Below are 18,673 nucleotides of genomic sequence, written 5' to 3' on the forward strand. Positions count from 1 at the left end.
CTGAATGCCAAGTACTTTCAAAAATTAAAAAAAAAATGTCGGCTGATCGCTTAGCTTAACTTTATTCAGCGTATCCTGGCCGTACGGATACCGATGGCTTTAATGCAACACATTGCTCAGAATTCAACTTAACAAATTCTATCAAGAGAAATGCTCATATAGTCGGATTTAGTCCATGTTTTTCAAATTGCAAAAAATTCAAAATTTGTTAAGAAATTCCAATCCACTAAAAGTCGACTTCGGTTTTTCGACTTTTTTCACCAAAAATTCGATTAATCGATTAGTCATTTAGTCAAGTTTGTCAAGTCGAGCAAACTCCACAAACAACTCGGTGTGTCGTAAAAAATTCGTAAAAATTAACGTTATTTGTTTAAGTAGAACGTTTGGCGTCGTGTGGCTGTGAACGAATGTGTCAACAATAAAAGTTAAAATGAATTTCATAATTGAAAAAAGAAAGTTTTATAAATGCAATGGAAAAATGTACAACGCGAAGCAATTAGTTGTGAATATACAGATTAGTGGTACCACGGAATATGGCTGAAAAAAGTGAAGAAATTAGTGGGACCACTGAGTAAACGAATGGCGCGGTACAAAACTGGCAATAATGAGTGCAAAGCAAAATGCCAAAGTGGTTTCAACTATTCGACGCTAGGCGTCGGTTGATGTGATGCAAACGTCAAAAATGCAACGCTGACAGGGGTGTCTCTATGTATGTGTGCAAAACTCATCGAAATGTTGGTAGTAGATCCACACGCCATATTTAATTTCTAACAGCAAAAAAGCCATTTTCCGTAAATCATGCAATATTTCTTTTGAAAATTTATAAAAAATGTCAAGTACTACATGAAAAGTGTGTGTATCGATAATCAAACTAATTGAATAACAAGTTCTTTCCACGAGATTTAATTCGGTGAAAAAGGTAAGTTAGTGCAATAAAATCAATTTCTTGGTCCGTCCTCTTTTGTCATTTAATGGCTGCTGCTGCTTCTTACGACAACGACGGAAGGGCCAGAAGAGTTTTTCTTTTCATTGCTTGCTTTATATTTTGTGGCTTGTGGAGTTGAAATATATTGAAATACTACTATTTTTTTAAGCAAACGAGTAATTTTAGCATGAACTTTGTGTTATTGGTATTGATTTTTTTCGTATATCTTCTCATACGCATGATGGAATTTTCTTTTGATTAAATAGCCATTTTTTTATATGTATGTTTCTCACGATGTGTTTCCCCATTTCCATTTGCAGTGTTGCCAGAATGGCCTATTATATACAGAGCCTTGATGACAACATAAAACTTTATACTACGGACGTCCAAGTGGTTCATGTGGCTAGCGATGATGTTGGTGTCAGTAATCCAAATAGAGCACAGGTTCATAGTTTTAACTAATACTAATGTTGGTGGTGGCATTAAATTGTATAATTTAGTCTCAGTTTGCTATAACTAACTGGTGCTGATTGTTTTCTCTTTTGCATCACTATTCTGAGTTTTATTGGCTTACTTTATATATTTTTTTTTTCAGGGAAATACAGTATTGAAGTTTGAGCTTTTTTTAAGGAAATTTTTTTGAATATTTAACCTTACGGCTTCTAAGATTTTCTCTAAAAATAATGCAATCCTGTTTTTACCAAGGCGGCTTCAAGGTTATCTAGGACATTAAGGTAATGAAGCTTTACCTGTAAAAAAAGGTCAATGCATTTGATTTGAAGAGAGGATTAAAAAAATCGAGATAGTCTCACCATATGGGACACAGTTATTGCATAACAATATTTTTAGAGTAACCCAGTGGCGGAATCACATATCCACCATTCGTCACAACTTCTCAAAATATTTTGTTGTTGTGGTAGCAGTGTGTGGTATACTGAGGCGGCAGCCCTTGCAGATGAAGGAATTTATCGGGTCAATCCGGTACATACAACCGACTGCCATGGGATTGTCTCAAAATATGCATGTTAGAACACATATTTTCGACTTTTTTTTCCCTTGAGCGAAAATGCTCTAACCTACCTACCCACACAACTTGTCAAAATTGTTGTTTTAATATCGGCTCCAAAAGATGCAATACTCACTGCTAGGGCAGTAAACATGCCTCAATTTGAGCTCAAAATGATCCAATGCACATTAATTTTAATATTCTTCTCTTCGCTACATATAAAAGCCACGCGTGATTTACTGTCTGACTGATCACTGCCAAGTCTGAAAGTCTAAAGCCTTAGGTCGTAGACGCAGAATAAGATTGGGTTCGGCGATATTCATTCTTTAAGGTACTAAATTGTACCAATATAGTACGAAATGATGCATGTTTTGTGCAGTGTGAGCGGAAAGTGCTGGGAGAATAATTTTGGGTACGAATTAAAAGCTCTTGAAAAAAATAAGATTTAGTGAAAAAATCTTCCAAAAATGTATCGGGAGTGGGAAAATAAAACGTTTAGTGCTGCAATTGGTACTTTTTGGTACTTTCTTTGTAAATTGAGATAGAGCTCTGAAACTTAGTACGCCATGGCAAACTTAATTGGATGATTAGAAGAGTTTTTTTTTTGGAAATTTTTACATTTAGGTACTAAAACAAGTACCAATAATTTACGAATTAAGAAATTTGTCATAAAAGAACTCTGCTACAAAATTATGAGGATGAAAAAGAAGGCAATGGTAAAATAGTACCGTTAATGGGAGAAAACGTACGTTTAGTTCCGCAATTGGTACCATTTGGTACTTTTTTACGGATGGTGTTAGAGGTCTAAAATTTGGCATGTAGGTAAAACTAGGAAATATATGATGGGTGACTATATGATCTATTCACAACTCGAAAAATTTGGTACCAAAATTGGTATTTTCTTTACAAATTGATCAAGAAGCCTGAAATATTGATGGCAGTCCTCTGGCCTTCACTGCCAAATCGCCTGCTTATTCATTCCCCCTTACGCAGCTATGGCCCGGCACCCAAACGATGCGGATCGCGATGGGTGACAATATGTTCTATTCGTACATATTGGTATCGAAAAGCTCTAAATAGTAAGAAATAGCTTTTCTTCACCTACTTGGTACTTTCTTTGTAAATTGAGATAGAGCTCTGAAACTTAGTACGCCATGGCAAACTTAATTGGATGATTAGAAGAGTTTTTTTTTTGGAAATTTTTACATTTAGGTACTAAAACAAGTACCAATAATTTACGAATTAAGAAATTTGTCATAAAAGAACTCTGCTACAAAATTATGAGGATGAAAAAGAAGGCAATGGTAAAATAGTACCGTTAATGGGAGAAAACGTACGTTTAGTTCCGCAATTGGTACCATTTGGTACTTTTTTACGGATGGTGTTAGAGGTCTAAAATTTGGCATGTAGGTAAAACTAGGAAATATATGATGGGTGACTATATGATCTATTCACAACTCGAAAAATTTGGTACCAAAATTGGTATTTTCTTTACAAATTGATCAAGAAGCCTGAAATATTGATGGCAGTCCTCTGGCCTTCACTGCCAAATCGCCTGCTTATTCATTCCCCCTTACGCAGCTATGGCCCGGCACCCAAACGATGCGGATCGCGATGGGTGACAATATGTTCTATTCGTACATATTGGTATCGAAAAGCTCTAAATAGTAAGAAATAGCTTTTCTTCACCTACTCGAGAAGGGACAGCTAGAATTAAGCATCAGTCTTGACACAAATACGATATGTCGTAACAAATCGTACCAGAAGTTGAAGAAAATTTACTAATTGTGGCGTAATTGTAAGCATATATTGGGCGACTAGAAGACTTTTTTGAAAACTAAACGTTCAAATTAGAAGATTTTTGAAGTTCGTTTATTTAATTTCTAATACGTTAAAAATTGTACTCTTTTTGCATGGTGGCCTATAGCTCTGAAATTTTAGATACAGTTATACCTTGACAGTGTTTTGTGGACAACTAGAAGTTTTAATTTTTACATTTAGGTACTAAAACGTACCAATTGGTACCAATTTTGTTATCAAAATGTACGAATTTTGAATAGAACATTTAACCAACCATCATATATTTCATAGTTCTACCGACATGCAAAAAATCAGACCCCTAGCTCCATCTGTAAGGAAACAATATGGTAATAATTCGGTACTATATATACATTTTTTTCCCCATTACCAGTACTATTTTTTAAATTTTTCCTTTTCAGCAGATGTCTTATAAAACATATCTAAATTTTAGCTCTTCCCCCCCGCCCTGTACAAAGCTCACGCATTTCGCAAATGTTTGGTACTTTTTTTTAGTACCTAAATGTACTAATTTCCAAAAACTCGTCTAGCCATCCAATTAAATTTGCCATGGTTTACTTAATTTCAAAAATTCAAAGCTCTAGCTCAATTTACAAAGAATGTACCAAATAGTACCAATTGCGACACTAAACGTACTATTTCTCCCACGTCCGGTACTATTTTGAAAAAATTTTGCCATCAAATCTTATTTTGTCGAGACGCTCTTTAATTCGAGCCCAAATTCATAGTTCTAGACTAATCCGTTCATGCTGGGTAAAAACATACAATTTTGAAATGTTTGGTTAAACGTATGAATATCACCAAATCCCGTCTTATCCCGTGCCTACCGGCATTAGTGCAAAATTTCATGATTCTGCCTCTAGCCGTTCGGGCTGGGTGACGACAATCAGTCAGTCAGCCACGCTACTCTTTTATATATTTTAATAAAAATGAAAAAAAGAAAACAAGAAAATAAAAATTTAAAAAAGTGTAGAAATCACTTTAAAAAAAAAAAATTTAATGAGAAATACATAAAAAATTGCGCCGAATTTTCTAAAATTACTTTAAAGAAAAAATAAACAAAAAATTTTCGGCCTCGGGAATCGAACTTGGGTTTGCGGTTGAAAAGGAGTCGGATTGTACACGAGCATTTTTACCCTTGCCGTATTGCATGCACCTACGTCTGCCTGTAAACTGCAATGAAGGGGTATGCTGAACCTTTTAACGTTCATTACATTAATTGTGTGGTGGCTGAGTTGGCAGAGTATGCGCTTTGCATTTGAAGGGAGCTAAGGTCAAATCACTATGGCAGCAAAAAGTGGACATTCAAATAAAATGTTGAATGGGTATGAAAATAATAACTAACACGCGAAATAAGATTCCCCAAATATAAAAAAAAGTTTTTTCTATTTTTTGCTTTTTAGGTCATACAAATATTCCATTTTTCGCAGTGCTGCAAAAACAAATTTAACAGCAGGCCTTTTTTAATTGGTGCTGTTGCAGGCCAGTGCAAAACACAGCTTTTGTAGGACAAGTAAATTGACACATTTTGCAGGCCCTTCAGCAGACGTATATCGAGCAATGGGAGGTGCATGACATCGTGTCAATGACTCGCAATGTTATTTTGAAATGGTGTTTACATTTGTGTGGAAGAACTGGCAACTAACTTTGCAGGCACATGCGTATGCATGTATTTCGCCTCTTTCCGCTACTGGGAAGGTATCTATCTATAATCTCTTTATCGAGACACATCTCGTTTGGAGGCCAGCGTAGCTCAGAGGTTAGCATGTCGGCCTATGACGCTGAACGCCTGGGTTGGAATCCCGACGTGAACACAAAGAAAAAATTTTCAGCAACGGTTGTCCCCTTACTAATGCTGGCTACAGTTGTAAGGTATTCTTCCATGTTAAATTTGCTCTACCAAGTGGGGTCGCTATGCGGCACGCCGTTCGCACTCGCCATAAAAAAACAGACCCCTTACCATTGAGCTTAACTTTAATCGGACTGCACTCATTGATATGAGAGATGTATCCCCTGCTCCTTTTTGGAATGTTCATGGGAAATTTAGTACATATTTAGTCAGTTCTGACCCGGCAGGGGATAACTATGAGCACCACACAGGCTGGAACTTAGAGCTCTAAACCGTGTGAAGTTCGTTGTTGTCACGAGAAGCTTATCTGGGAGCTACCGCGTGCACCCACATGTTGCGAATAGTGGAGTGCTTCATACGGAGTAACTGTAATTGCAGTCGCGGACAATCAGCGGTACCGAGTGGAGAGTATCAGTGAGAAGCCGGGCGGCCCTGTCTCTTGTTTAAATTCAGAGTGCCTATGGTGCTGGATATGAAATGGCGAGTTATTGGAGCCATTAAATAAACAAATACCACCACGTTGCCGCGGTGATCGGTCCTATAGACCGGGGACGAGCTGGCTCATCAGTATTAGCTTGGCAAGGATCGCTTCCTCCAGATGCAAATGGGGTACAACAACAACAAAAGCCAGTGCGGCGGGTTGTATATTTGATTCCCTCCATCATTTCTGTGGTATCACAACAGTCTTAATGATTCTGATTTCAGACGGCCACCTTAATTTAAGTGTACCTAGATACAAGTCCGTATGCACAAAGAAGTTAATATTCTAAAAATGATTTTTGAAAGCACTACGTTTTTTGATAATAGAATCCTTTTTATAATTTCTTAGGTTAGATTAGGCAAGAGTGGCAGTCCTTTACAGACTCACTTAGACAATTTTAAGTCCATTGTGATACCACAGTAGCGACAGACCAAGGCTTTTGGCGTGAATCGAACTCACGACCCCTGCACTGGTAATCCAAGTATGTTACCAACTCGGCTACCGGGGCGCCCTGATAATTTCTTATTGCTTATGTTATATTGGAGTCAGCACTATCGTTGTTTCTCCAAAGGACAATTCGACTTTATTCTTGAAGGCTTGCTCCTTATTGTGACCTTTCACATGTGGAGAATTTCATTGCATAAACCAGAGTTGGCCATACAATAAGAATTTCAAGTATATTTTGTTGAATTTTTTTTTTTTTTTGTTTTTGCTACAGCCACATTTGTAGCGATCCTCGTCAGGCTGATTATCCACGACTGCAGTTGCAGCTTCTCCGCATACGGAACAATTCATTAGCCGCAACCTGTGGACGCGCTCTGTAGCTCTCAGCTGAGCTTCTCGCGATGGCAACGAACACCTCACAAATGGAAGCTCGAGAGTTCTAACCCGTTTGGTGTTCAGGCGTTTCTGTTATTTTCTGCTGTAGAAAATATTCTAAAAATATGAAACAAATTATGCCAATATATTTATTTCTAAAAATGGACAAATTGTCACATTTTTATTTAATACCAAACAAAATATTTTTCTGCATTTACTTTTATAGAAAACTTTGTTAAAATTTTAATTTAGTTTCAGGCAACATTTTTGGTTGTTAAAATTTTAACCTATTGGGTTCTATTTGATTTAATTTTGGTACTAGCTCATTCTATTCTTCTACTTATCCATCTATTCTTCTACTATTTGTTTATTATTAACCAAAGCTACATTTTCTACTAAAGCTTAATTTATTAGTAATTTTAATTTCTTTTCTGATTTACAGCAAATTGTTATGGACGATAGTTCACAGATTCTGCTGCAAAACGAGGGTGGACCTCAACAGGTTGTCTATCAAACGCAGGCAACGCCTACGCAGTATCAGCCACCGCAGCCCGGTCAAACCTATACAATACTAGGCGACGATATTAACCAGACACAGACACAGCAGGTACATCAGCAAACGTCACAGCAACAGCAGCAACAGAATTCGCAGCACCCACAACAGCAAGTTCTAATGCACCAACAACAACAGCAGCAGGCACAACAGCATCAAGTTATGGATCATCAGCAACATCAAATGCAAACGACATATCAATTGCAAGCAGATCCCCAGCAAGAGCAAATGCAACAACACGTCCAGACGTCTGCACCCCAACAGCAACCACCTCAAATCTATTATACGACAGAACAGTTGGTGCACCAGCAACAACAGCAGAAGAAAGTGTATATACAACAGCAGCCCCCACCACCGCCACCTACAATGCAACAACAATATCAACCTCATCCCCAACAGCAAACTCATCAGCAAATTATGCACCAACAGCCGCCACAACCGCCTCCCCAACAACAGCATATTTTACAGAGCCCCCAACATCAGCAGGTTCAAGTACAACATCAAGTTTCGACCGCTAACCAGCAGCAGCAACAACAACCTCAAATAATCTACAGAATGCAGCCGCATCAGACGCAACAACTTCAACAGCAAACCCAGCTGTTGGGTAATGCACAACTGATAGTGCAACAGCCATCTGGACAGCAAGTTTTGATACAGCAGCCGCAGCAACAGGAGCTGATAATGAGGCAACAACCACGTGTTGTCTATGGCGGTAATCGCATTGTGAATTTTACACCACAACAAGCGGCAACGCAGCAGCAACAACAGCAAACAATAATGCAGTCACAGTCCCATCCTCAGCAACAGCACATACAACTGCAAACGAACGCTTTGCATCATAATCCAACGGCTCATATGGTGCAGCAAACATCACGGGTACAGCAACAACACCAGGCGGCGCAACAACACAACCCATCTCAGCAACAACAAATGCAGCAGAATGTAGTGTATCACCAGATCCAAGTACAAAACAGTCAGATACCGAAGCAAACCATTCAACAGAATTCTGGTGCTCACCAGCAGCAGCAGCAACAACACTTGCAGATGCAACAACAACAGCATGCTCAGCAGCAACAAACCCAAATGGTAGGTCAAATAACAAATCCAAACGGAACTACAATAATACGAACTACTGGTGTAAGAGGTGGAAAAATTGGACGTGGTGCAGTGGGGGGCACACTGATCGCTCGCATGCCAGGCATGACTGCTGGAGTAACGAGGTCAGTTTTTAATGCTACTGGGTCCATTGGAGGTGGTGGGGGTCGGATTTTGGGCACCCCACGACCGCGATGTAGCACTACTGCGGGCACTTCGACTAGAGGGCGTGGCGGTAGAGGAGCACGTGGAGCTCCTGCCCTAGCTGCTGGGCGTGGAGTTCAGTTGACGCCTAGCATGGCCACCAATGCACAATTGTCCTCTCTGCAACAAGGGAAGTTAATTACTCCAGGCCAAGGAATGCGCCAAGTGTATAGAACTCAACTTGCCGATGGCAGTGTTCAACAGCAAATACACTTAGTACAAGCTCAGCCAAGAAATCCAGGTGTTGTAGGCCGTTTCAGATCGCCGGGAGTGGGAGTGCAACAACAATCGCAGCAGCAACCTCAAGCGCAGCCGCAACAGCAGCAACAACAACAACAACAACAGCAGCAGCAAGCTACTCCACAATCGTCGCCACCACAATCTTCCGCCTCAAATTCAAGTGGGACTGGAGGAAATTTTGATTTAGACTTAGAGGATAGCATACAGGCTGTATTTGTTAAGAAAGATGGCCAGAAGCAACAAGTCCCCGCCGGCGTAGCGAGCCAAAATACCACCAATGCTGCGGTCACACCCGCTAACAATGCAGGTACTACTCTCACCACTTATTATGCGGCCAAGGATGATGATGAAAACCGTCTAATAAAAACACAAAGTGGGGCGCACATGACGTTAGCCGAGTATAAGAAACGCAATGCTGCTGCTGGCAATCCCACGCAGATTGTACAAAATTCGAATACTACGTGCATAAAACCTCTGCAGCAAGCGTCAAAAATCTCTTTACCGGCTGCTGGTCAGTCCCCCTTGCACTCTGTCCCGGTGGCTCGTGTGGCACCGCAAAAGCATATTGTGCCAAAAGACCAAGCGGGTGTTCCTGTAACCACTCCGAGCCCTGTGCCTAACAGGCCGCCGGCAGGTTCATCAGTCTATCAAACATCGCACAATAACTACGAGATACAGACACAGCATGTCTTACAGAATAGAGCTGGCCAACAAATGGCTGAAAAAGATCGTAACAGTGCCAAAATGTTAGTTATATTGGTGTCGGGAGAGCAACGCTTGATTACGTTCACACTACCGCGAGAATCGTGTACTGTACAGGACCTGCTCGAACAGGTGGGGGTTCCATTTGATGACAACACCACAATACAGTGTGTCGAAAATCCTGGCGCAAACATAGACTTTGTGGTGACGGTTGGCTTTTCGGTACAGGAATCTGCTAGTGAGTTGATATCTAGAGCCGAGCAGAGCCTTCAGATTAGTCGGCAACAGGAAAGTTTGCAGCAGAATTCTTCTCAGGCCAATTCACATGGGCCGGAAAGTGCAACAGCTGCACAAAGTACAGCACAGCATGCCGCTGCAGCACCCGCACCAGCAACAGCAGCTACACCAACTGGCGTGGTTTCTACATCTGCATCGGCATCATCAAGCCCCGCCCCATCGGAAAGCTCTACTAAGGATCAAACGGCGGCCCCACAACCATCCGCCGCCAATAAAATGATAGCAGCAGCTTCCAACTCATCGAAATCTAACGAAGAAGGTGCGCAACGTAAACTCATCCAAGGATTTTATGCCATCTGTCAGAGTTGCGGTTTTAGCGGTTACGATCATTCGAAATGCGAACGATGCAAGCGTGTATTTCACGAACCACCCAAAAAGATTCCAATCAAACAGGCAAATACGACGGCCGCATCAACAGGCAACTTTAGTAATTTGAGTGCATCTGCACCTTTGGAATCTCCGAGCCCCAACACAATGCCAATGGAGAAGAAGCGACATCACGGCGACAATGCTGCAGCGGTCGGTGGTTCGCAAAGGGGCAAATCGTCAATTGCCTACAATCCTAATGGCCCTCCGACTAGAGGACGTGGTGGCTCTCAGGGTGGTAGAGGTCGGGGAAGTCGTTCGCGCCGAGCAGCAGAAGTTGAACCCGTAATTTTAACCCTTAGCAGCGATGAAGAGGATGATGAATCTTCAAACAAAGGAAGCTCTAGCGTAAGTTTTCCTTGACATCATTTATTTATTACAATTGAGTTTGATTTTTCACTATTTCTTTTTTTTTAGTATGGCCATTTTGCTGCAGCCATGAGTACCACATCTGCGTCATTATTTTCATCATACAAACCTCTCCCATTTGAGCCAAATATACCCGAAAATGATGAAACAATTTTATACAGCGGTAAGTCTCAAACCAACCCAGACCAAACAATTCATCTGAGCTGCCGCAAGAGCGAAATTTTACTCTGTCAGGCATTGTTTTTGAACTCAGTTTGAAATTTTCCTACCAACATTATGTCCAAATGCTTTAAAGCACAAGCAAAGCATATAACTAAACAAATTAACAAGCTTGCTCGCCTCTAAGAGCTTGAAGATCATCGCTGCATCCACATCCAACAAAAACATATTAAACTAGATCTTAATCGAAGACAATGTCGCAACCGCCTGTAATAGGGGGTGGATTACTTTCTACTTTAGAACACTTGCTGAAGATATAGCTACTATAGGGGGCTTCCTTTTGGACTGAATTTGGTTATGTATAGTACACTAGGTGCAAATCCAAATTTGTGCACGACGGCTTAAGGAATGGAGGTGGGGGATTGACCTTCGAGATACACCATTCCGTGCAGTATAGACCCATCTCGTCTGCGCCTGGCGCTAGTTATCCCAACATGGAGTGCATGGGGATAGCAGTCAGGTCCGGTACTGGCGAGATAGAGCTATGCAACGTGTATATACCGCCGGCTGGTAGTTGTGACCCAGTTAATAGCCAAGCTTACAAGCCCGACATAAGTGAGCTACTGTCTGGCCATATTCGTCTGGTTCTAGGAGACTTTAAGGCACATGACGTTTCATGGCATTTTCCCCTAGATAACCACCAGCGCCTTATAGCTTTGGCAGAGCAGATTGAAGGCTCCACGTATTGCACGGTAAGTGAGGATGCCTCCACTAGGATTACAAGGAAGTGTAGAAGCTCGTCAGACATTTCCATTGCATGCCCGTCATTTCTTTGGGTTCAGACCACCTCCCCATAATTCTCACCATCGACCGACCATCCGACTTCTTTATACCAACCGGTCAAATACCCAAGTGCGGCCCAATTTCCCGACGCAGGCAGTGGTCCAATCGCCGCTTCAGTCAACTGACATCCCCCTCAAATGTGCTAGCTGCCGAAAGGAAATTCCAAAACATCATTAACGCAGCAGCCGCTCGCTTTATACCAACCGGTCAAATACCCAAGTGCGGCCCAATTTCCCGACGCAGGCAGTGGTTCAGTGCAAGCTGAATTTGGAAAATAATAGGGTAGTCAATGAACATTAGCAGAATTTGTGGCTGAAACACTTGGAGCAATATAACATAGGTGCCGGTTAAGTCAAGCTGTGGTCTACTGTTTAATCACTCTGGAACACCGGTAGACGGGACGATAGGACCTCATTCACTTTTGGCGACGTAACCGCGACTAACTCCATTTGAGGACATCGGCAATGCGTCCCTCCAGCCAGGTCTGAAACGCTGGGTCGAAAGTTGAAATTGTGAAATTTAGGAATAAATCAAGAAACGCCGTAGAGTGAAACAATGATTTCCCCAAGTCGGGGTCATATCTCCGGCATTGTTTAACCTCTACCTATCCTCCATTCCACCCCCTCTAAACGGCATAGAGATCGTATCATATGCGGACCATTGTACGATCATGGCATCAGGCCCCCACCCATTGATGACATCTGCGATAGGGTAAACGTTTATCTCAACGAACTTGCCTCTTATTTAGCTACGAGAAATCTGAAGATAATTACCACCAAATCCTTAGCGACATTGTTCATTACATACAGTGACGGAGTGACAATTTCGACCATCGAGTGTCCTAAAATACTTGGTGTCACATTTGACAGCTCTTACAATAAAGTCAAAAGTTGAAACGAGGTCAAGTCATTTTCCGACAACACTTTGGATGCTGGCAAAGAAACCTTGTTGATCACGCACAGAACAATTGGCCGGTCTGTGGTAAGTTATGCAGCACCAGTGTCTAAGGTCCGTCACCCAAACAATGTCCGGCAGGGGATAGCTGTAAGCACCACACAGGCTGGAACTTTGAGGTCCGATGTGTCCGCAGTGTTCATCGCTATCACGAGAAGCTTAGGTGTGAGCTACCGGGCGCGTCCACAGATTGCAGATAGTGGAATGCTCCATACGGAGTAGCTAAAACGAAAGTCGCGGTATCGAGAGGAGTGTCTCAGTGAGAGGTCGGATGGCACCGGCTCTTTCGTAAATACTGAGTGCCTGTGATACTCGATACGACGAGGCGAGTTATTGGCGTCTTTAAATGACCATTGGTCGGTCTATACGACCGACTACCGGAACGAGCTTGCTCACCTATAGGAGCTTGACATGTATATCTGATGTTTGTTCTTTTCTTTTCGGGCAAGAGCTACGTCAGTGTAATGAAAATTGCTAATTTGACCATGAACATTCCAATAAGAAACTGGGGCAAACTTCTCAAATATCATTGAGTGCTGTCCGATTCAAATTTTAATATCTTTAGGGAAAAGTTTTAACATGGCATAGTACCTCATAAATGTCGCCAGTATTAGAGGATAACCACCGCTGAATTTTTTTTTGTGATATTCTCGCCAGGGTTTGAACCCAGACGTTCGCTGCGGTGGCCTCCGCTCATTCAATGTTCTTAACGGAAATTTCAGTCCTAAGGATAACAAGTTAAAGCGTGCTTGGAAATCAAAATAGAAACCTTTATGCAAACTTTGAGCCAAATCAAGGCTCAAGAAGTCGAGATCACAAATCGGTTTATATGGTAGCTATATCAAGTAATTAGCCGATATGAACCATACATCGCAGAGTTGTTGAGAGACAAAACAAAAAACTCACATGCAATATTTATTTATTTTTCAACCAAATCTCATCAGAATTTATGGGCTCAAGAAGTAAAACCGGGAGATCGGTTTATATGGGAGCTATATCAAAACATGGACCGATATGACCCATTTACACTCCCAACCGACCTACACTTTTAGGAAGTATTTGTGGAAAATTTCAAGAGCCTAGCTTTACTCCTTCGAAAGTAAGAGTGCTTTCGACAGACAGACAGAGACGGACGGACATGGCTTAATCGACTTGAAATGACAAGTGGATCATTTGATGTGTTACAAATGGAATGACGAATTTAGTATACATCCATTCTCTGTTGAAGGGTATAAAAATACAGATTTCTAAACGCTTCCCAGGTATTCTTCGAAGATCTCTAAAGGCGTCATATCGTTATAATGTGCAGATCTCAGGTCAAAAATATTGTGAAATTATTTAGGATATTAATGATATGGCCATTTAATATGTATGACACTATGAGGGTATCCTTGTACAGAAACAAATACTAACTCCAATATGGCCACGTTGTTCACTTAGACTGTAAATCGCAATTATACGGAGAGAATTTGGTACCTATCAAACAATTTATATACCCTACACTGTGATACTATGGTGCAGGATAATAAAGTGTGCGTTTGTTTGCAACGCGAATATAGTTTAGAAGAGTTGGACACATTGTTATTCATACCGATCAACTTATAACAGCTTTCGTAGACAATTTAGCATTCATTTCATTTATTCATCCTTTCATGTAATATGAAGCCTCAAGGTTATAACCCATCAAACTATGCATAAGAGATACTTCCATACCATAATTTAATTTTTGTACTGTTGTACAAATACCATTTTCACCTTATTGCAAACAGAATTTAGCATCCATTTTGTTAACCTACATTTACATAATCACTATTTGTAAAATTTTCATCATGTTATCATTTAAAAACAAATTCCATTTCAGTGTAAGACAAACAATTTCAAAAGAGGTTACATATTGATCTTGAAGATACAAAACATATGAGGGAAAGGTCAAACATGAAATAAAGTATCCCCACTTTCATCCAAACAAAAGAAAATTTCCCAAAATTTTGCAATGTGGCAATACGGCTTTTGAAATAAGAATTGCCATATCTTCACAATGCACATGTCATATATACATAAATATAGCTAGTCGCCGCCAGGGGTCTTCCTTCATGACAGTTGGACGCCATTGTTATGTGTCAAAAGCAATAAATAGAGCACAAGAAGAAAAGTGTGATAGAAAGGTTGAAAAATTACCGAAAATCATTCGGCTTTTGTATTTTTTCGCAACAAATACTTTGCCTTTATTATAATAGGAAATAATAATCAGATACAAGTTTTTGCAAATATGGATTTCAATGGTAAATTGAATTTTTCATTTGTTGTGTTAAAAATGCACTGGAGGTTACAATTACTTTATGCTTCTGTATTATGTGGTGGCCTCAACACGTTTTCTCTATATGTTTTTTTAGTGCTGTTGGTATCAGTTCTTTTTAATATAATATGAATTATCCTTTGCCTTTTTGTTGTGTTGCAGATTTTAAGCGTGACGATGTCACTGATCTCTCCAACTGCAGCGATAAATTAAGCTGCAACTTGTCTTGTAAATACGTGCGGTTGGGTACTTTTTGCTTTGAACCTTCGGAGCAGGTGAGTTGGAAACACGATTAAAAACTTGCAAAGCAGTTGTTAGGGAAATCATAACTAATAATGTATTTCATGTTTATTTAGATAATTATAACCTCAAAGGGCATACGCTTGGTTGCACCACTGGAAACAAATCCTTCGGAAACATTCCCTTTACACATACATAAAAAAGAGATAGTTAAGGTCATTGCCCACTTTTCCAAGGTATCGGATTCAATGTTATGTTTTTACACTCTACGTGCTTGTGCTCAGTATATAAAAAGTTCATTAAAAATGACGGATGTTGTCCAACCTTTGGATGGAGGTCAGTATGAATAAAATGGAAGTCGTCTAAGAGATCGAATACTCAAATCTTATATTTTTCTTTTCCCCTTAGTAACATATTTCTCTCCCAATGGCCCCTATCAAATACGAAAGATCATTGTGCAGTTTCAAACCATTAGCGATCAGGCCAAAAGTGTCATACGGTCCATATGGGACTTTCTGGACGAGATCTCTGAAACTGACGCACAAGACTTATTACAAAGAGCAGCTGAGTCTGATCGAAAGGTAGCCAATACAAAGAATTCAAGGTGAGAACTATCTATGAAAGATTTTCAAGCACTCAATTTTTAACCTATTTAAACAAAATTACACTTTTAGTGAAAACATGTCCACCACCACCCAGTTGCAGCCCAATGAAATCAGACAATTATTGATTTATCCTCCTGGTAAAGGCGGCATTTCTATTAACACAGAAGATTACATGTGTCTTGCAACAGACCAGTACTTGAACGATATCATAATTGATTTTTATTTAAAATGGGTCCACAATAATGTCATACCAGATGCACAAAAAGAACGCACTCATATTTTTAGTACGTTCTTCTATAAACGTTTGACTACATTAACGCGCCACATCAATCACGATAAAGACGTTAAACAGTCAGCAGCTCAAAAGCGACACGCCCGTGTTCAGAACTGGACCAAAAATGTAAATCTCTTTGAGAAGGATTTTGTTATTATACCCATAAATGAGCAGTCGCATTGGTTTCTGGCTATTATATGTTTTCCACGACTTAAAGGTCCGGTAACATTTGATACAAATGTGCCAGTGGAGTTGCAACCAATAAAGAAAACAAGTAAGTCATTCGAATAGCACAACTATGTATTTAAGATTTAACATTTACATCTGAATTATATTTTATAATTTCAGAAGGTAAAAAAGTGTCGCTTCAAATCGGCAATACCACCATAACGCCACTTTCGAAGCGTGACAGCACAAATGTTCTGAGTGAAATATGTGGCGTCGGTGACGATGACAGTGAACGTGATGAAGCCGAGGGTGATGACAGCGATTTAGCCTCAGAGGACAGTGATTTTGACAATTCAAATTCAAACACCCCCAGTAATTCACAGACTGCTTTGCCAACTGCACCCAGCGGTGGTGCAAATACTAACTCTTCGGGACATCAAGCAATTAAGCAGCCTCTGATTTTAATATTCGACTCTTTAGCTGGTGCTTCGAGAAGTCGAGTCGTAGCCACACTTCGAGACTATCTGACATGTGAATATAAGGTTAAAATGCCCGAGGCGCCAATTCATGCATTCAACAAAGATAACATGCCCGGGCATTGTGTTAAAGTTCCTCAACAAAACAATTTCACCGATTGTGGGTTATACTTACTACAATACGTGGAGCATTTCTTTAAAGATCCCATACGTGATTACCGTGTGCCAATTAAGCAATTGGCCAATTGGTTCGATACACTTACGGTAACAAAAAAGCGAGAGGATATTTCAAATTTATTGCAGAAACTTATGAATGAACGCAATGGGCCTAACAATAAAGTGATACTGCCAGAAATACCTTTCCCTACTTTAAACGGACAACTGGTGGAAACAGACGGTTACAATATCGAGTTTGAAGAAGAGGAAATGGACGACGATGATGAGGTGAGTTATGATAAAACAAAACAAATGGAAAAATGAATTAAATTTAAATTTCATTTTATAGGATGATAATCAAACTGGCGACATGGATGATATTTCCACAGATGATACAAGTAAAAGTAAGACTCCTGTGAAAATGGGTTCAGCCTCTTCTGCGACAGCTACAAACGTCTCTACTTCTGCCATGCCATCGTTGGTGCCAACACAGGGACGTAAGATTGTGTTAAAACGACGAATGCAAATAGCCGGTGCCCCAACAGGCGAATCTAATTCATCAACTTCACCCTCAATAGGCAGCACACCTACTCAGGCAAACGCACAGGCAACAGTCCCACAACAGCGAGTGCCAAATATGACTAAAATGCGTAAAGTAGAGCCATAATTATGCATTTATGAACTCCTCATTCATCGTTTTTCATTCGCGCACCTTTTCGGTTCCATTCATGCCAACCACGCAAATCACGTTTGTTATATAATAATTAATATAGTTTTTTTCTAAGATAACGCGTCGTATAGTCTTTTAAATACTCTCCTATTACAAATTTAAGGATGTTTCATATAAAAATCGAATTTTAGTTTAGACATTATAATTTCTCTACCATTCACATTTATAAATATCCATAGGAAAATATAACAGATGGGATGTTATTAAAATGAAAGAAATTTTGCTGTATTTTTTTTTTCTTTTTTTCTTAAGAAAGGTCAAGATTATCACTATGCTTTGATTTTTTTAAGCAAACAATGTAAATAGCTATTCATTAAAATTATTAATAATTTATATAAAAAATATTTTTAATTAATATATATTATATATACCTATAACATCTTAAAAAAAAGAACTGTGTTAAGATAAATCATAAAATAAAAAAAATTTAAGTTATAACAACTGGTTTATAACCCCTTAAATCATACGTATGAACAAAATAAAACAACAATAAAATTACTATTTACAATAACGGCTGTTTTCTATTTTACAGGCATACAATCTTGAATTTCACCTTGGACGGGTCATAAGAATTTCATGTGGGCAGGGCAATGGTAGTTCGAAACGTTTCGGGTGCATTGAGGCTGAAGGATTTTTTTTTGTGGGTTTTCGCCTCAAACTGAGTAGCTAGTATGCCTTATTCTGTGCCACATCAAATGTGTGGTTTTAATTCGTTTTTATGTGAATATCAGCTAATTTTATAATGGAGAAACAAATGATTCAGTAAGTCTGCTCGGGTAACAAAATTAGAAAAAATGGGGTGTTCAATTTTCACAGTGAAAATTCAAGCAAACTACATAAGTTTAAACAGCGTAACTATTTTATTTTGCTATTTCTTTGACCATGAATGCTACGGATTTTAAGTGCAATTTATTACTATAAAAAACACAACTAGGAAATTTCCAAGCATCTAAGCTACTACATATTTTTGTTTAAATATATAAATTACTGGCAACTCTTTGCCCAATATAAACAAAACACTACGAAAGAGCGAGAGAACGAGAGTAAG

The 18,673-nt window shown here is 39.6% G+C and overlaps 1 protein-coding gene across 3 annotated transcripts; it reads left to right on the forward strand.

Moving 5' to 3' along the window:
- Positions 1-299: 299 nt before the first annotated feature.
- LOC106084447 (uncharacterized) lies at positions 300-17,853 on the forward strand. Of its 3 annotated transcripts, none has more exons than XM_013248134.2 (10): positions 300-919; positions 1,246-1,369; positions 7,341-10,703; positions 10,773-10,887; positions 15,139-15,251; positions 15,333-15,552; positions 15,625-15,820; positions 15,891-16,369; positions 16,444-17,183; positions 17,245-17,853. In XM_013248134.2, the coding sequence occupies exons 2-10, from the start codon at positions 1,256-1,258 to the stop codon at positions 17,560-17,562; spliced, it is 5,658 nt and encodes a 1,885-aa protein (XP_013103588.2). In that variant the 5' UTR covers positions 300-919; positions 1,246-1,255; the 3' UTR covers positions 17,563-17,853. The 3 variants fall into 3 exon arrangements, with proteins under 3 accessions (XP_013103588.2, XP_013103589.2, XP_013103590.2); XM_013248135.2 differs by having other exon boundaries at positions 1,246-1,345; XM_013248136.2 differs by lacking the exon at positions 1,246-1,369.
- Positions 17,854-18,673: the final 820 nt, after the last annotated feature.

The sequence above is a fragment of the Stomoxys calcitrans genome, chromosome 1 (genome assembly GCF_963082655.1).
Source record: "Stomoxys calcitrans chromosome 1, idStoCalc2.1, whole genome shotgun sequence".
Lineage (NCBI taxonomy): Eukaryota > Metazoa > Arthropoda > Insecta > Diptera > Muscidae > Stomoxys > Stomoxys calcitrans.

Coding starts and splice junctions, on each gene's coding strand:
- LOC106084447 (XM_013248134.2), top strand. CDS start 1,256: ATGGCCTATTATATACAGAGCCTTGATGACAACATAAAACTTTATACT. Junction 15,553..15,624: donor TGTCCAACCTTTGGATGGAG/GTCAGTATGAAT, acceptor TTTTCCCCTTAG/TAACATATTTCTCTCCCAAT. Junction 15,821..15,890: donor GCCAATACAAAGAATTCAAG/GTGAGAACTATC, acceptor TTACACTTTTAG/TGAAAACATGTCCACCACCA.